An 18,825-nucleotide genomic window follows, 5' to 3' on the forward strand; every position below is an offset into this window, starting at 1 on the left:
TATAAACCATACAAAGAACTATAAATAATTGGTGCTGGCTATGGCAACTTTGCGAACAAGAAAATGTGTATTTACTTGTAATGCTTTACTAAACTTGGAAGTGACCACGACAAAGTAATCGAATGTTTTTTCTCAATAGCACATACTGTAAAAATAATAATTATTATTATTTTGGATAATTTGTTAAATTAAATTAATATCTGAGCCTTATAACCTTTGTAAACTTTGTAAAAATCGGGGGTGTCAAAAGGTTCCTCGTTTCCATTTAAAAAATTATCAGGTTTATTTCTAAACACAAAAAATTCATCGATTTATAAATATTAAGAATTATTGGGCTATTACCTTTTCTTAATACTGCTAAATATCTCTACCACCCAATCTTGCAGTACATCTAGGCTCTCTGAAATAAATTTTTTGCGTTAAATTAACCAAAATATCGCTATTTAAAGCGAGGGGATGATCACTCCGCGTAATCTTTCAAGTCCCTGCCTTTGGCAGTGGTAATATAACAAGAAGACTACCCGAGGTGGTTATCACCGATTTTGTTGAAACTCGGGGGTTATTTAGACCTTATGGTAGAATGAAAATTTCCAAAGGGAAAAGTTGCAATGGGCTTCAGTTTTCCTATGGCAACCGAAAATGTTTTTGATCTCTCCATTTAAAAAGGCATGGGATTTTCTCGGTTACCCAAATTTTGTTAAAATTTATGATCAATTTTATCCAAAATAATTGATCAATTTTACCCAAAATTGGTCAAATTCATCTTTTTGGGTAAGTTTTGAAAATTTTATTTTTTCAAATTTTTTAAGTAATTAAGTACCCTGTGAAACCGAGAAAATCCCATGCTTTTTTAAATGGAGTTTTTTGGTTTTGAGAGATCAAAAACATTTTCATTTGCCATGGGAAAACTAAAGCCCATTGCAACTTTTCCCTTTGGCAATTTTCATTCTACCATAAGGTCTACCTAACCCCCGAGTTACAACACAATCGGTGATAACCACCTCGGGTAGTCTCCTTGTAAGTGTAATCCGGTGTACAGACTTTCCAAGAGTGGTTAGCCCCTCGATTTAAAGGCCACGCATTTGGCACCATCAGCGTCCCTGCATACAGGCCTCTTTTATGATTAAAATAATAAATGTAAATAACGGTGTATCACCTCGGGATATGACGGATAGGGTCATGAGGTGAGATGAGTAGTGATTTTCCCAGAATTCGCGAACTCTAGAATGCACGTCGATACCGTTCACTTCCGGCAGTTTTTTCAAAGTTTCGATGTTGCCACATCCAAATTTCTTAATTGGATTTCCATCCTTCGCCATTGATTTTAATACTTGAAAGACTCTTATAAAATCCGAGGGTAACGCCAGTTTAAACTCTACTTAGAGTTTTGAGAGACAAATTAATATCTGATAAGGTTTTAATTTTCTAATAAAATTCACCGCTATCAATAGCCTCCAGTTCTCTGTTGGCACTATCTTTCTTCATAAGAGGGGATATGAAAAATTGAGAGAATATATCCAAAGCTTTTTTGAATTGTTTAGTATTAACGTTAAAGAAAAAACGAGTCTACAAGGGAAAGAAATATTGCCAAATAGCTTCAAGATGAAAATTTAATATTAGGAATAATTTTAATATTACCGTTTCGGCGCTAGTACAGGCATTATTGTATCCACCTGGAAATGAAAATGTTGTTACTTTATGAATATTTTAATTTATTCCTCAAGATTACCATATTTCTTTATGAACGAATCAAACTGGTTTTCATCAGAATACTTTTCACTGCCCATAAACAACACTAAGGATAATATTAGCAGATTTATTGTTTTTGCGTCATATAAAGCTTTAAAAGTTATTTTCACTTACTATGTTCTAAGAAATGAGCCAAGCCTGGGAGGTCATCTGGGTCGCTGTTTGTTCCGACTTTAACTGTCAGAGCAGCTGCCGACTAAAATCATACCGTAGTTTGTAGGAATTATATTTTAAAGGAATATTCTACAATATCAATGTTCACCATTTTTTCCTCTACTACGTCGTTATTCTCTGCATTTTGGTTATTGTTCTCTTCAATGTCACCACTTTCATTTTTGTCCGCCTTTGCATTTTCGGATTTTTGAATGGAATTTTTCAAAGGATCAGAATCGGAAACAAGCACCACTTTCAAACCATTGTTTAGTACGAGAGAACGATAGAGTCTTCGGTCATTTTCAGATTTAATGGGTTCAGGCAACAAAGTAAATGGTTGGGACATCTATCAAGTGATAAGTTATTATGATAAAGCAATTGACTGATTTCGTTCGACAAACGTTTCACACTCTGCGTATAGATTGCGCAATGTAAGTCCTGGTTCACGATAATTAATGTTTCGAAAGGATTTGTGCGTGGGATTCTTAAGTTAAGACACTAGGTAACCTGTTAAACACACCGGCAGATGTGGAAGTAAGTAAGGTGGATTTCCGTATTTTATAAGGGGTAGGCTTATACTTTTTGCAGCTATTAAAATCAAATATTTGATCTACAAATATTTGAATTTTTTATATATTTTTTAAATACAGAGGTCAACAAGTATGTTGATTTTTCGTATATTTTTAGGATTCTATTAAGATGAGGGTATTAGTTGTTGTTCCATCGTAGACAAACACCACGAAGGCGCGTCCGCCGTGTTCTGTTTTGCTAAAACTTTGTGAAAAATTAACTATGGCGCTACCTAAAGTGGAAGCGAAGTTTAATGGTCGCAGCAAAATGTTAGTAAGCCATTGAAAATTAAAACAATGTGTATTCATTAAAAGCATAGAAGATGTGCTCTGAAGATTATATAAGTGACCTATTAGTTTTACTCTCAAACTAACCGAGAAGATTCGAAACAAATTGTTCGTCACCTCAATTCTGACTCCCTTTTGATTAGCGATCCCTAAATAGTTCTGTTTTTAATTTTTAACGACGATGTTTGTCGTCAGCATTCCCGTAGGTAAAAAACCCACGGGCTCCTTTTTACTTGTGGGCGAGTGTTTATTTAAGTGGTTTTACCCATTCGAGTTAGTTTATTTCTATATACGGGACCACCTCCAGTGCTTCTGTCAGGAATGCGCTGCATTGACATCCAATTTAGGAAATTCAACTGATTTGTTTTTTAAAATCCAAATGTTTAGTTATGAAATATTATATAATATTAACATACATATTTTTATATTTCATTGCAACACTAGATACGTATATATCTACTTCAATAAGAAAAATGATATTGTGCTTTGAATGCAAAAAAATCACCATTTATCTGTTTTATTTTCAGGTGATCTACATTAACATTTAAAATTAGAAATATGGTTTTAAATAACAACTGATGCCGTCATTTGAAGGCAATAGAGCCAATAGCAACTACCCTCCCCCGAAAAATAAGAACCTCCCAAAAGAGTTTGTAAAAATAAGAACCTCCCAAAAGAGTTTGTAAAAATAAGAACCTCCCAAAAGAGTTTGTAAAAATAAGAACCTCCCAAAAGAGTTTGAAAAAATAAGAACCTCCCAAAAGAATTTGTAAAAATAAGAACCTCCCAAAAGAGTTTGTAAAAATAAGAACCTCCCAAAAGAGTTTGTAAAAATAAGAACTTCCAAAAGAGTTTGTAAAAATAAGAACCTAACAGAAGAGTTTGTAAAAATAAGAACCTCCCAAAAGAGTTTGTAAAAATAAGAACCTCCCAAAAGAATTTGTAAAAATAAGAACCTCCAAAAGAGTTTGTAAAAATAAGAACCCCCCAAAATAGTTTGTAAAAATAAGAACTTCCAAAAGAGTTTGTAAAAATAAGAACCTCCCAAAAGAGTTTGTAAAAATAAGAAAATCCCAAAAGAGTTTGTAAAAATAAGAACCTCCCAAAAGAATTTGTAAAAATAAGAACCTCCCAAAAGAGTTTGTAAAAATAAGAACCTCCCAGAAGAGTTTGTAAAAATAAGAACCTCCCAAAAGAGTTTGTAAAAATAAGAACCTCCCAAAAGAATTTGTAAAAATAAGAACCTCCCAAAAGAATTTGTAAAAATAAGAACCTCCCAAAAGAGTTTGTAAAAATAAGAACCTCCCAGAAGAGTTTGTAAAAATAAGAACCTCCCAAAAGAGTTTGTAAAAATAAGAACCTCCCAAAAGAGTTTGTAAAAATAAGAACCTCCCAAAAGAGTTTGTAAAAATAAGAACCTCCCAAAAGAGTTTGTAAAAATAAGAACCTCCCAAAAGAGTTTGTAAAAATAAGAACCTCCCAAAAGAATTTGTAAAAATAAGAACCTTCCAAAAGAGTTTGTAAAAATAAGAACCTCCCAAAAGAGTTTGTAAAAATAAGAACCTCCCAAAAGAGTTTGTAAAAATAAGAACTTCCAAAAGAGTTTGTAAAAATAAGAACCTAACAGAAGAGTTTGTAAAAATAAGAACCTCCCAAAAGAGTTTGTAAAAATAAGAACCTCCCAAAAGAGTTTGTAAAAATAAGAACCTCCCAAAAGAGTTTGTAAAAATAAGAACTTCCAAAAGAGTTTGTAAAAATAAGAACCTAACAGAAGAGTTTGTAAAAATAAGAACCTCCCAAAAGAGTTTGTAAAAATAAGAACCTCCCAAAAGAATTTGTAAAAATAAGAACCTCCCAAAAGAGTTTGTAAAAATAAGAACCTAACAGAAGAGTTTGTAAAAATAAGAACCTCCCAAAAGAGTTTGTAAAAATAAGAACCTCCCAAAAGAGTTTGTAAAAATAAGAACTTCCAAAACAGTTTGTAAAAATAAGAACCTCCCAAAAGAATTTGTAAAAATAAGAACCTCCCAAAAGAATTTGTAAAAATAAGAACCTCCCAAAAGAATTTGTAAAAATAAGAACCTAACAGAAGAGTTTGTAAAAATAAGAACCTCCCAAAAGAGTTTGTAAAAATAAGAACCTCCCAAAAGAGTTTGTAAAAATAAGAACCTAACAGAAGAGTTTGTAAAAATAAGAACCTCCCAAAAGAGTTTGTAAAAATAAGAAAATCCCAAAAGAGTTTGTAAAAATAAGAACCTCCCAAAAGAATTTGTAAAAATAAGAACCTCCCAAAAGAGTTTGTAAAAATAAGAACCTAACAGAAGAGTTTGTAAAAATAAGAACCTCCCAAAAGAGTTTGTAAAAATAAGAACCTCCCAAAAGAGTTTGTAAAAATAAGAACTTCCAAAAGAGTTTGTAAAAATAAGAACCTAACAGAAGAGTTTGTAAAAATAAGAGCCTCCCAAAAGAATTTGTAAAAATAAGAAAATCCCAAAAGAGTTTGTAAAAATAAGAACCTCCCAAAAGAGTTTGTAAAAATAAGAACCTCCCAAAAGAGTTTGTAAAAATAAGAACTTCCAAAAGAGTTTGTAAAAATAAGAACCTAACAGAAGAGTTTGTAAAAATAAGAACCTCCCAAAAGAGTTTGTAAAAATAAGAACCTCCCAAAAGAGTTTGTAAAAATAAGAACTTCCAAAAGAGTTTGTAAAAATAAGAACCTAACAGAAGAGTTTGTAAAAATAAGAACCTCCCAAAAGAGTTTGTAAAAATAAGAACCTCCCAAAAGAGTTTGTAAAAATAAGAACCTCCCAAAAGGGTTTGTAAAAATAAGAACTTCCAAAAGAGTTTGTAAAAATAAGAACCTAACAGAAGAGTTTGTAAAAATAAGAACCTCCCAAAAGAGTTTGTAAAAATAAGAAAATCCCAAAAGAGTTTGTAAAAATAAGAACCTCCCAAAAGAATTTGTAAAAATAAGAACCTCCCAAAAGAATTTGTAAAAATAAGAACCTAACAGAAGAGTTTGTAAAAATAAGAACCTCCCAAAAGAGTTTGTAAAAATAAGAACCTCCCAAAAGAGTTTGTAAAAATAAGAACTTCCAAAAGAGTTTGTAAAAATAAGAACCTAACAGAAGAGTTTGTAAAAATAAGAACCTCCCAAAAGAGTTTGTAAAAATAAGAACCTCCCAAAAGAGTTTGTAAAAATAAGAACTTCCAAAAGAGTTTGTAAAAATAAGAACCTAACAGAAGAGTTTGTAAAAATAAGAACCTCCCAAAAGAGTTTGTAAAAATAAGAACCTCCCAAAAGAGTTTGTAAAAATAAGAACTTCCAAAAGAGTTTGTAAAAATAAGAACCTAACAGAAGAGTTTGTAAAAATAAGAACCTCCCAAAAGAGTTTGTAAAAATAAGAACCTCCCAAAAGAGTTTGTAAAAATAAGAACTTCCAAAAGAGTTTGTAAAAATAAGAACCTAACAGAAGAGTTTGTAAAAATAAGAGCCTCCCAAAAGAGTTTGTAAAAATAAGAAAATCCCAAAAGAGTTTGTAAAAATAAGAACCTCCCAAAAGAATTTGTAAAAATAAGAACCTCCCAAAAGAATTTGTAAAAATAAGAACCTCCCAAAAGAGTTTGTAAAAATAAGAACCTAACAGAAGAGTTTGTAAAAATAAGAACCTCCCAAAAGAGTTTGTAAAAATAAGAACTTCCAAAAGAGTTTGTAAAAATAAGAACTTCCAAAAGAGTTTGTAAAAATAAGAACTTCCAAAAGAGTTTGTAAAAATAAGAACCTAACAGAAGAGTTTGTAAAAATAAGAACCTCCCAAAAGAGTTTGTAAAAATAAGAAAATCCCAAAAGAGTTTGTAAAAATAAGAACCTCCCAAAAGAATTTGTAAAAATAAGAACCTGCTAAAAGAATTTGTAAAAATAAGAACCTCCCAAAAGAATTTGTAAAAATAAGAACCTCCCAAAAGAATTTGTAAAAATAAGAACCTCCCAAAAGAGTTTGTAAAAATAAGAACCTAACAGAAGAGTTTGTATAAATAAGAACCTCCCAAAAGAGTTTGTAAAAATAAGAACCTCCCAAAAGAATTTGTAAAAATAAGAACCTCCCAAAAGAGTTTGTAAAAATAAGAACCTCCCAGAAGAGTTTGTAAAAATAAGAACCTCCCAAAAGAGTTTGTAAAAATAAGAAAATCCCAAAAGAGTTTGTAAAAATAAGAACCTCCCAAAAGAATTTGTAAAAATAAGAACCTCCCAAAAGAATTTGTAAAAATAAGAACCTCCCAAAAGAATTTGTAAAAATAAGAACCTCCCAAAAGAGTTTGTAAAAATAAGAACCTCCCAGAAGAGTTTGTAAAAATAAGAACATCCCAAGAGTTTGTAAAAATAAGAACCTCCCAAAAGAGTTTGTAAAAATAAAAACCTCCCAGAAGATTTTGAAAAAATAAGAACGTCCCAAAAGATTTGGTAAACATTTCGCCCCAATATTTAAAGGTAACAAAAAATAGTTTCGTGCTAGGGTTTAATTGTAAAAAGTGCAGTTTCGGTTAATTAAAACCCCAAATACCAGGTAGATTTCTATGGTAAACTTAAAATCGAATACTTTTTATTACAAAACCGTATATCCGTTCTAAAGAAAGTTTCAACTAGGCCCTGATTTGAAGCTTTTGTTTAAATGTATGGATACCACAGATGTAAGACACCAAGTATTGAAGTATCGTCTTGAATTTACAATGTTTCCATTTAAATACTCTTCGATTCGCTTCACTACCTACAAAATGGGAAATACTGTCAGCGACTTTTTCAGATTCGTATTTTTGTGTAATAATAGCTTGTTTTTCTCGGTTCAGTATATATTGCAGCGGATAAACGTTTTAGAGGCCACAACTAATTATTATACATTATATCTGACAGAATGCATTTATTCTTCGTAAACAAGGATCACTTAAATTGTATATTAAAATATAGTTACCAATGATAATAAAACTGCAATGCGGTATCAGTAACATGAATAATTATGCTTAGACGATTTTAAGATTCACTGACCACCTGTATGCTCTTCGCATTACGAGTTAATCAAATAGTTCCGGTAAGAAGTTAAATTGACCCCGCTGATTGGATTATTCTTATCACCGAGCCGATGACGTAGCAGAAGGCAGTGGTCTATTGTGTTGGAAAACCGAAAATTGTAACTCTGAATTTGGGGAATTTCGTGAGGAAATGTTTTTTTTTTCACTTCTGGTTCTATATCCTGATATTTCCATTTACTCGGGTATCTGAAGGAATCACTAGGGGATCTATATTTACAAGTAAAGATGGCCTAGATGTTACAATATGTAGACTTGTTATCGTTTGTTTGTTGGAAAAACATTTTGTTCGTTACTGTTTACGGAAGTGCTGCCATCAAAAAATATTTAAATAATTTCATAACATAGAAAGTCTTAATCTCTTATGTTGATGAAGTCAGCAGTTGTCTCTTATGCACAAGTTTAGTACGTTGAATATTTATACTCATTTAAATTCTTACTTTAGCAGAACTAAAAAAATAAAACAGGCGGACACACGATTTGACACTATAAAATAGTCGTCCCAAAAGATTATGTTTACCCAAATATAAGATTAAATCAACTACGTTACTTAATATTTATATTAAAACGAGATATAAAGAATAAAATCAAATGTTTTAAGAAACCAACAGATAAGTGATCGGCGGGCGTTTGTATATTCGAGGGAATAAACCTTGTCTTTTAATCAACACATTTTTGATTTTCTCTTAACCACTCGTCTTGGAATGGATTGAAAATTTGCAAAAAATCTTATCAACTAGAAAATTAACCTGATCTTGTCAGCGAAAAAACTTGTAGGTTATATAATTCATCAACAAAAATTACAATTTACTTAAAATTGCTAAAACGCCAGCTGTAAAACTTCGATTAGGCACAATGCCTCTTTGATACTGAAGCTGGGGACGATTGTCATGATTTACGTTATAAGCCAGTCGTAGCGCGTATAAGCAGACAGTTATTAATTGTGGTTCCTACTACCTTTACACTGTGAAAATAAAATTTGTTATTTTCAAAAGACGAGACCCAATTTTATTCCGATATTGTTTAAAATGATTAATGTTGGAAATACGATATAATTTATCAAAATAAAAGCATTTGTAATATAACACCAATTATCAAAATGAAAGTTATGCTCATAACAAGTAAATAATAGCCTTTTTAGTTTACAAAGAGCTACGTAGCGGCCAACAGTAGCAGTATTTGAGTTTCTGGCGTTGACCGCTTTAATACGGTATATAGTTGTAACTAAGCAGACAGGGTTACGTTAAAAAAGGCTTTCCTGTTTTAAAAAGTAGGCTTAGAAGACTTCTTTACGGACTCGAAAAATTAAACATTATTCAAAACCAAACGCCGAATAGTCTAGACTTAAATATTTTTTAAATTATAATAATGGAAGTATATTCACCTTTCTCGTGCAAGAAAATTTAATTAAATGAATAATGCTTAATTCTTTAAAAAAATTAAACTTCAAGAGAAATTGTGCGGGTCTAAACTAGTTCCACTTAATTTGAGCACCGAAGCCGACTACTAGTTTCGAATTGAAGCTTTGTAACGTCAAAACGTATTTCCTATCTTCTGATAAAAATAAAACTTCTACAATCGAAAGAGGAAGAAAAAGAGTAAAATATTTCGCATAATAGCTAAGACGGAATATTTTATCTAAGTTTCATCTGATGGCGCAACCGAGAAGGTTCTTTATTTAAACCTAGGGATAATAACTACGTTCAGATGATCCGATGGCATCATGGTCTCAATTTCCCTCAGTTCGAGAGGGGATAAAGCAAAACGCCTTAAGTAAAATTTTCCACAGAAATGTGTAAATTTCTTTAAAAGTGTTGAGTATTAAAATTTGTTTAATGGCATTATACGTGTTTTACCAAATTTAATTTGATTTAATATCTCTTACTGTTTAAGGAGTAATATAAAGACAAGGAGCTAGAGTCTTAAAATATAACTCATTGACTACAAAGAACGAAGTAACAACAATGCAAATTTGTTGATAAAATATAAATCTTATTCCTCACAAAGAGGCATTGATGTGACCAAATAAATATATGATAAACGTTTTACCTTGTCAATTAATATTATATTATTTGAGCTGATATAGACACTAGCTCTTCGTACAAATAAGAGTGGTGTGAGGCTTCAAAACTAGTCAATGGGTTTGACAATTTTTTATATGTATAGCACAACAGTTACAATAAAACTATAGATTTCTCATTTATAATGCATTAAATTTCCAATCAAACCGTAGATTTAACATTCATAATTTTCCGCAATTCGGAAATTTAATTTTTCCGGAAAATTAACAACACTAGTTTTTACGAAACAGATTTTAATCAAACAAACAGTTGCGGATAAGATTCCACCTTGGCCCATTAGTTTGGGACAATTACCTTCCTTACTTTGATATGTCTTCTTTTCGAGTAAGTCTAGATCGGTAAAAGATCTGGACCCCGCTAAGCCTCTTGGTAAAGCCTTCACTGATTGCGTCATTAAATAAGTATTTACGGAAAAGTTGATTTTAAACTCTCTTTTACAGAAAGTGGGATTTACTTAGAGGTCGGCGGAACGAATAAATTAACCGGCAAAATTTCGATTAACAATAAAAAGTTTGGTTAACAGTTTTTTATGAACATTTTATACGAATAAACAACGATTTAACCTGCAAAAATATTCGGTTTTTTCGTATATTTTTCGGATAATTGGCGGTTATGAATAAAAATAAATAATTGGATATTTTCTTATTCAAACGCCGATCTCTAGATTTACTGCAGTTTCAATAACTGCTTTACATGATTAAATCAACTGTAATAATACTTCTCTGTTACATATTTCCAATATTATTCTTGTCCTCTAAATTGCTTAGAATTTAACAAATAAAACAAGTATGTTAACTATGAAATCAGTTAATGTATTCCCCAGTAGCACACGTAGTAAGTTTTATGGTCGGATAGGGGTCGAGCTGCTGTCGGGTAGTAGTCCGAGTCGGCTAGTGTGCGTCACGCCAACTCAATGCCGTCTGATATGGTTGATTTAAATATCCTTCGCGGTTGGGCCAACTATCATTTGAGCAGTTTTATTGTTTACAAATTGTCGAAGGCTGGTCGGCCCAATGTTCCTCCAGACAGTGGCGTAGCTAGCATGGGTGACACCCGGGGCGGATATCATGACGTATTACTTACTAGTCCCTATAGTTGGTGTAGGTTTTTTATTTTTTTCACGGTTGAGTGTCACCCCCAAATCACGCCCAAACGGGAGACACCCAGGGCGGACCGCCCCCACCACCCCCCTAGCTACGCCACTGCCTCCAGAAGCTCAAAAAGGCCGATTTGTGGTCTGATATGGGTCTTGCTTTCGGAAAAGATCGAAACCGATTGTGAGTTTTACGCCGACTTATTCAATATCCGTCGCGGTTCGGTTGACTATAATTTGAGCAGCTGTAAAATTTGCGTTTTATTTTGTAAAAATTGCCAAGGGTTGGTCGGCTCGATCTTCCTCCAAAAGCTCAAAAAGTTCGATTTTGGGTCGGATATGGGTCTTGCTTTCGGAAAAGATCGATAAAACTTCGAAAATTAATCACTTTTCAAAACAGTTATATTTGTCATATTAGGAACCAAAATTTTTCAGATTTTTTCAATCAGAACTTTATATCTCACTGCCATATGACCCTCTTAAGTATAAAAATTAAAAACCTTTTAAAATTGTCATAATAGTCATATTAGTTGTGCCGACTGCGATCGTCGTTAATAATTGGCGGGTTATACTTTTTGGGGTAGGCCCTCTGTCCAGAAATTTGTCGGGGTCATCAATACAGCGACTCGCGACCGACCATAAAACAGGCTGTGACATTTCGACCTGTTAACCAGCTGGGGCCCAACTACGACCCGACAAAGACGATTGGCAACGGCCCGACTAAAACCCGACTTCCACCGACCAAGAACCGACAAAGGCAGCCGACTAAGGCGCGACTATAACTCGACCAAGAGGGCCGACTACGATCCGATCAAGACGGACTTTTTACGACCATAGGCCCTACCAACTTTTGCTACTGGGGTTAATATAACATTTCAAAAAAATTAAATAAATAGAGCCAATACTGCTGGCAGAAGCAAATAGCCACAGTTGCAGAAGTTTAGTCTGAAAATAAAATAATTGTTTGATTTTTCACAGAGAGTCTCGTAATAATTACCAGATATCTACTTTTAACAATCTGCCCTTTTAATCTTCAATCTGTCATTTAAAAGACTAACCTCTTATTTAAAAAAATATCTACCTTAGTTCCTAGTACCTCAAAAAATCAAATTATAGAAAAAAGTAAAAGGACAGACTTTAATTTTTTAATTTTTTATTCGATTGTAACGTGTGGGACAGTTCAGTCCTCTCATCCATCTGATTAATCAGGGCGAGATATGTGGAACGGCCACGCCAACGAGGGGATACGTGGAGATAGGGGTGTGGACACCGTGGCGGAAGCATTCCGACCACCCGTTGCGGGATTGGTGGTCGTCCTCACACGGCCATCCATAAACTCTGCCTCCTAGACGCTTAGCCACACTAGACTTCAAATATACCATTAAATAAGTAAAGAAACTCGACTATTAAGTCAGCAATAGGAGAGATAATAAAGAGTGACAAATTTAGTTAATGGGGTCGGGAACGCCAATTATATAGGTACTTTAGTTCCTATATTTTATCTGTTAAGCCCGTTTTTAACGGAAAGATACAGGTTTTTTTTTAGTCACGTGTCTGGCTGCACCGTAAAATTTTCGATTTTGGCGTTTGTACAGCATCTGGTTCAAGGCCGGTCGGTTACATTAAGTTACAACATTTTTAAAAAGTATAAAGAAATATAACCTCCGGGGGGATTCTTTAGTAACTTGGACAATGGAAAATGAAGTAACTGCTCATTGTGTTATGTTAAATAAAGTGCTGAACGTGATGCAAGTTTATTTGGCGGAAATGTTTATTTAATTTATAAAAATTAAAAACTAATTAAGGCTTAGCACTACAAAATGGGCATCCCAGTCGCATTATTATTCGGGGAGTCTTAATTTGATCGGCCCAGGCGTTTTTCTCAAAAACTATAGTTGCTAGAATTGTGAAATTATCAGGATATACTCTCTCGAGGAGGAACCTTTCTGTTCAAATCACCACGGTATGGGACCTTTATGTCAGTTTAAACCATTAAATTACGTTTTACATATTGATAGATGTGTTAGTCTGTGTATCGTGTGAACTTCAAATTATTTACAAATTATTCTTCACTTTCCACGTAAATAACGGCTACGTCATTTGGTACCCCCCAAATCATTGGGTGCTGGTGTCAAATAATGTGTTTTTCTAATAAAGCTCAACCCATGCTGTTACAGTCGCTGTCCGTCGAGTCCAAAATTGATCTCCTCTTCTTGTTGCATTAGCTGGAAGTGCAAATTGGTCTTACGTGGAGTGGGCTGCAGAAGGCTAGTTTTTAGTTCCACATTTATATACATGTCAGGTGTCTTAATTTGATCGGCCCCGGCGTTTTTCTCAAAAACTATAGTTGCTAGAAATGTGAAAATATCAGGATATACTCTCTCGGGGAGGTCCCTTTTTTTTGGAATTTTTAGAAAAATCGTGAAGTTTTTCACCGTTTTGAAATTTTTATTTTTTGAACGATGGGTGGTAGAGGAAAATTTTCAATCAACAAGTTGTAGAGCGTACACGAAAACCTTTAATGAAATTGGTTTGGTCAAAAACGGACAATTTTTCATTGAAATAATACGTCATGGAAAGAAAACAATTTGGTACTACCCAAAAAGGCTTACGTCTCAGGAAAAAGAAAGAGAAACCTATCTAATTTGAAATGATCGTATGTTTGTACAGATAAAAAAGGACTGTTTTTTAAGCCAAATCATTTTAAATAATCTTTTAGAGAAAATACAATTTACATAGTAGAATTCCAGAATTCACACGTCTTATTTTAAATGAGGTTCAATAATTCCACCGTCCGCTGCAATACAAATCCGTGCGCGATGAAGTATATTTTGAAACGAAGCACGGACCATCTCGGGAGTTACGAGTTGGAACGCTGCGATGATTCTCTGCCGTAGATCTTCTTCGTTAGTGACAGGCGTTTTATACACTTCCTCCTTGACAAATCCCTACAGGAAAAAGTCCAGCGGTGCGAAATCTGGGGACCTCGGAGGCCATTGAACTGGATCGTTCTTGCCTATCCATCGCTTAGGGAACTCGTTGTTAAAGTGTTGGTTACACGAAAAATCGATAGTAATAAAAATTAATGAATGCGGGCTTGTTTTGAAGCCCAGGAAGTTCTCTTTCCAAAAATGTCATTATCGAAACAAATTTCCAAGCCTAAGTGTATTAACTTTGAGTCCGAAACTGACCTATTTCGCTCCTCTAAATCCTAAAATTTTCGGCGAATTTCTCTCCTCCGTAGCACGAGCAATTTGGGGCAAATCAAAGCTGTAGTTTTATTCCTAAAATAGAAGGAACTGAAGTCTAAGGATTCTGTTTACTTGTAGAAGTCGTCATGGGTGCCGAGAAAGTCGGGAAATTCGCCGAAAACCTCGATTTCCACCATTTCGACTTCTTTTTATAATAATTCAAAGACCACTTAACCGATTTTGATGCAATTTTTTGTACTTGCTATAAAATGTATGCTCTTTCTAATGAATCATTAATTAGCCATAGCTAAAATTTCATGCAACCAACACTTTAAGGTACTGCACGACACGTCTTTCTTGGTGGGCAGGTGCACCGTCATGCTGGAACCAAAGGCGTGGGACGTCGACAAATGGCACACCTTCCAACTCGTTTGCGACTTCATTTTGTAGAAAGGCCAGGTAGTTCTGCCCATTGAGTCGACGTGGAAGAAAAAAATGGCCCAATAACGCGATCTCCCAGAAGACCAGCCCAGACCTTTAAACGGAATTGTACCTGATTGTGGCGAGGAAATCCCCAGTGCGGATTTTCATCACTCCACATGTGGTTATTTTGGCTGTTAAACGGGCCATCTCTCCCAAAGGAGCACTCGTCGGACACAAGAATCAAACGGAGGAAATCTTCGTTTCCGTCGGCCATAGTTCAAAACTAGTTACAGAAATCCATCAGCCGAATTCGCTGATCACCATCGTTAAGTGCTTGGTGAAGCGTGTCACGAAATGGATGATAGTTATGACGGTCAAGGACACTCCAAACGTAGTATTTTGACAAGTCCAAATCAGAGCAGGCCATTCTTATGCTTGCTCGAGGGTAGGCGACAAAGTAGGCGATGACTGTGTCTTCCATGTTGATGTTGTCATGGCCAGATCCCCGGAATCTGTGATTCACGTTGCCTTCGTTTTCAAAGTCACGGACAGCACGGAGAGCAGTGTGGTGATTTGGATGACTGCCAGGAATCCTTCACGGTTTAAGGAACTTTAAGTGTCCGAAGAACATATATGTTAACTATCTGAAGGATAGAGTTGCAGTGGTGAGGGCAGGTAGTACCTGTGTACGGAGAGTACTGACCCGCGGCTGCCCTCAGGGTGCATGCAGTGGACCTCTGCTATTCAATGTGGTTATGGATAGCGCACTGAGGATTGAGTATCCAGAGGATTCTCTAATCCAAGCCTTCGCGGATGACTTGCAGTCATTATTTTGGGGCACGTCCAGGCGTAAGGTGATCGTGGATAAATTGACTAAGTGGAGCCAAGTCTATAAGCTGAGTTTTTCCATTAAAAAGGAGGCGGCTATCACCTTCGCCGCAAAATCCATAATGAAAAGGCTCCCAATCTATAAGATGGGAGCCGTCAACATTGCAAACGTTGACAAGTTGAAAGTTGTCGGTGTCACCATCGACAGCAAGCTTTCCTTTCTTCCTCATCTCGAGGAAGTAAGTGTCCGGGTGACGAAGCTGGTGCAAAGCATTGCTTGTTTTGCAAAGGTTGAGTGGGGCCTTGACCATAAAGTGTTAAGGACTATCTACAATGGGTGTATCGTGAGAGTAGTGGCTTACGATTGCGGTGCTTGGTGGCAGAGCACGCAAAATAGTGTGATGGTGAGGAAGTTGAGCTCAATACAGAGAATTGCGGCCCTTCGTATTACTTGTGCTTACCGGACTGTCTCGAGCGATGCGCTGCGGGTCCTTGCTGGTATACAACCGTTGGACCTGGTGGTGAGTCAGGAAGCTGCTTTGTTCAGATCCTTTTCTTTTAGAGAAGACAGTAAGCACTGTGGGGTGGAGTTACGTGGTGGTAACTACCTCTACCCAGGCGACCCATTGGAGGACCACCCAGCGGTTAGAAGCATTATAAACATCACAGAGCAACTACCCAATGGCAATGGGATAGAGGTGTTTACTGACGGTTCGTTATCCAGTCGGGGTGCCGGAGTGGCATTTGCTGTGTACAGAGATGGTGTGGAAGTGTACAACGAGGTCACTCGCATTAATGGTAAGGTGGATGCGTTTTCTCTTGAGCTCTTAGCAATACATGAGGGTATTTGCTCGTTAAGGACACATGGTCAACGTCCTGGTGATGGTGCAACGGTTTTTACAGATTGTCTTTTTGCTATAAACGCAATAAGCAATCATAAAAACAATCATGGTTTATGCAATGATATCCGTAAGGTGTTAAAACGGATGGAGACTCAAGTCAACTTTACTTGGATAAAGTCGCACACTGGGTGTGCAGGGAATGAAAGGGCTGACTTTCTTGCAAGGTCAGCAACCGATCTTCCCGAGGAGAAGGAGATGAAGCCAACTAAGTTGGTGATTAAAAGGTGGCTCAAGGAGGTGACGACTCAAAGGTGGCAGGAGTCGAGGGATGAGAGTGAGAAAGGAAAGGTAACTAAGAATTACTTTCCTAAGGTCTATGGTAGCTTCAACACGAACTACTATTTGACGCAAATCCTAAGTGGACACGGTAAGTTCCCACTTTACCTGTTCAACTTGGGTCATATTGCATCGCCCAAATGCATATGCGGTGCTCTGGTAGCAGACTCGGAGCACTATGTTCGTAATTGTCCTAAAACGAACCATTTATTTAGGAGACCAATCCGCGAGAATGGACTCCATAATCTGGATAACGAAACGATCAACGATCTTGAACGCGTAATGCGTTATATCGTTGTGAATTTTGACGAACTCAGGTATACGGGTGTATACCGTTGTGTGTACGTGTTTTAGGAAGCATTTCCTATCTTTGTATACAGGTCGACGGCTCGGCCAGGACAGATGATGAGTAACCCCTGTAATGCTTTGGCGGTGCACGGGGTATATAAATACAACAATCTGATGTCTGGATACAACATTTGAAATAATCGACTAAATTCGCATGCATTTCGTTGACCATCTTCGTAGTATAATTCGACCATCCTGGACCGCTGTTCACAGATATAACGAGGCATTTTTTATTTTAATGGAGTACGTTCAAAGAATGATTTTAAAACGAAGCTGTGTCTCTTTAAAAACTAAAATGGAGCCACACTTAAAGCGACAGAGTAGTGCAAAATAAAAAACACGTGGGAAATTCAGTTGGCATAAATTAGACGGTTTCGTGGACTTCTTGCAACATTCTTGCCCCAAATAAGACGCGTGAGTTCTGGAATTCTACTATGTAAATTGTATTTTCTCTAAAAAATTATTTAAAATGATTTGGCTTAAAAAACAGTCCTTTTTTCATATTTACAAACATACGATCATTTCAAATTAGATAGGTTTCTCTTTCTTGTTCATGAGACGTAAACCTTTTTGGGTAGTACCAACTTGTTCATGACGTATTATTTCAATGAAAAATGGTCCGTCTAACACCTATCGTTCAAAAAATAAAAATTTCAAAACGGTGAAAAAGTTCACGATTTTTCTGAAAATTCCAAAAGAAAAGGGTCCTCCTCGAGAGAGTATATCCTGATAATTTCACATTTCTAGCAACTATAGTTTTTGAGAATAACGCCTGGGCCGATCAAATTAAGACACTCTGTATACGAGCCAATTCGAATATTCAGTCAACCGCTGACAGCAAAAAGTACATTTTGGTTTTGATTTCGATTCGTTATCCACATTTGGTAAATTGCTTTTGTACGTTAAATCTGAATTTTTAGATCATCGGTTACGTGAGCATTTCGTTGATCCCAATATTTCCCAACTAGGGTGTTGGCTTTTCGTTCCGAAACGAACGTATTACTTTGATTTTCATTTTTGTCATTGGGGGTTTTAAGTTTTTGTTTGAAAAATAATTTCGTATATCCATACTTCAAATCCCAACAAATTTCTAACTTCTCAAAACGTTTTATTAAACTAGATAATAGATTAAATTTCTTACGTTTCTAAATGCTTCGTCTAACCACTTCCTAACTTCCCTAACTCGCCAAACTGTCAATATCGGATACCTCAAAATTGTGACGATAAAAAATTTTCAATTCTAAAATCTATAGCTAATGTAACTTTATAAATAGGAAACTTCTATGGAGCGCTTGCATTGGTGAGATATTTGGTAACACTGTAGCGTATAACAGTGGGGATAATTATCTTTAGGAAGAACTAGGGTTCGAAAACTCGCTAAATTGAAAAAAAAAAATTAAAATAGATTTAATGAAAATTTAACAAGGGGCTATTTTCGTTCACTCTCCGGCTCGCAGCTCCCAGCTCCTTTACAAGTTTGCTCATTTGTTTATATGCCTTACTTTTGTAATTGTATTGTCCAAAAAATAACGTACCGTCGACTCTTTACTGTACCCTGGTTTAGTACTTTAAGTTAAAATTCGTCATCAGTACCTATCGGAAAATATTTTTCCTCTTTCTACTCAAAACTTGCGACCGTACTGCATAATTTATTAAAAAAATTAATATCTTAAAATTTCAAAACTTAACTTGGTATGAAAACCAAACATTTTACGGGGAGCTAAGTCTGATCTGAGGGGGGAGGGGGAACGGAGCAACCACCATCTAAGGGGGGCAGATGCTGCGTTTGCCACCCTCCCTCCGAGCTCCCATGGGTCCACATAGTTTATTCGTCCAAGATTT

At 35.5% G+C, this 18,825-nt stretch overlaps 1 protein-coding gene across 2 annotated transcripts; it reads right to left on the bottom strand.

Annotated features, from left to right (window-relative positions):
• Positions 1 to 128: 128 nt before the first annotated feature.
• On the bottom strand, positions 129 to 9,323 carry LOC149943714 (nardilysin-like). Of its 2 annotated transcripts, none has more exons than XR_016480871.1 (8): positions 2,012 to 3,371; positions 1,864 to 1,945; positions 1,730 to 1,795; positions 1,639 to 1,673; positions 1,440 to 1,566; positions 1,157 to 1,375; positions 215 to 288; positions 129 to 145 (listed from the first exon to the last, which is right to left on the bottom strand). XR_016480871.1 is itself a non-coding variant. In XM_090175085.1 (8 exons), exons 2-8 carry the CDS (start codon positions 2,246 to 2,248, stop codon positions 339 to 341), a joined length of 828 nt encoding a protein of 275 aa, XP_090031211.1. In that variant the 5' UTR covers positions 9,226 to 9,323; the 3' UTR covers positions 326 to 338. The 2 variants fall into 2 exon arrangements, 1 of the variants encoding a protein (XP_090031211.1); XM_090175085.1 differs by lacking the exons at positions 129 to 145; positions 215 to 288 and adding exons at positions 326 to 400; positions 9,226 to 9,323 and having other exon boundaries at positions 2,012 to 2,248.
• Between the last annotated feature and the right edge of the window lie 9,502 nt (positions 9,324 to 18,825).

Source organism: Leiobunum rupestre, chromosome 5 (assembly GCF_980474605.1).
Source record: "Leiobunum rupestre chromosome 5, qqLeiRupe1.1.hap1, whole genome shotgun sequence".
In the NCBI taxonomy this organism is placed as follows: domain Eukaryota; kingdom Metazoa; phylum Arthropoda; class Arachnida; order Opiliones; family Sclerosomatidae; genus Leiobunum; species Leiobunum rupestre.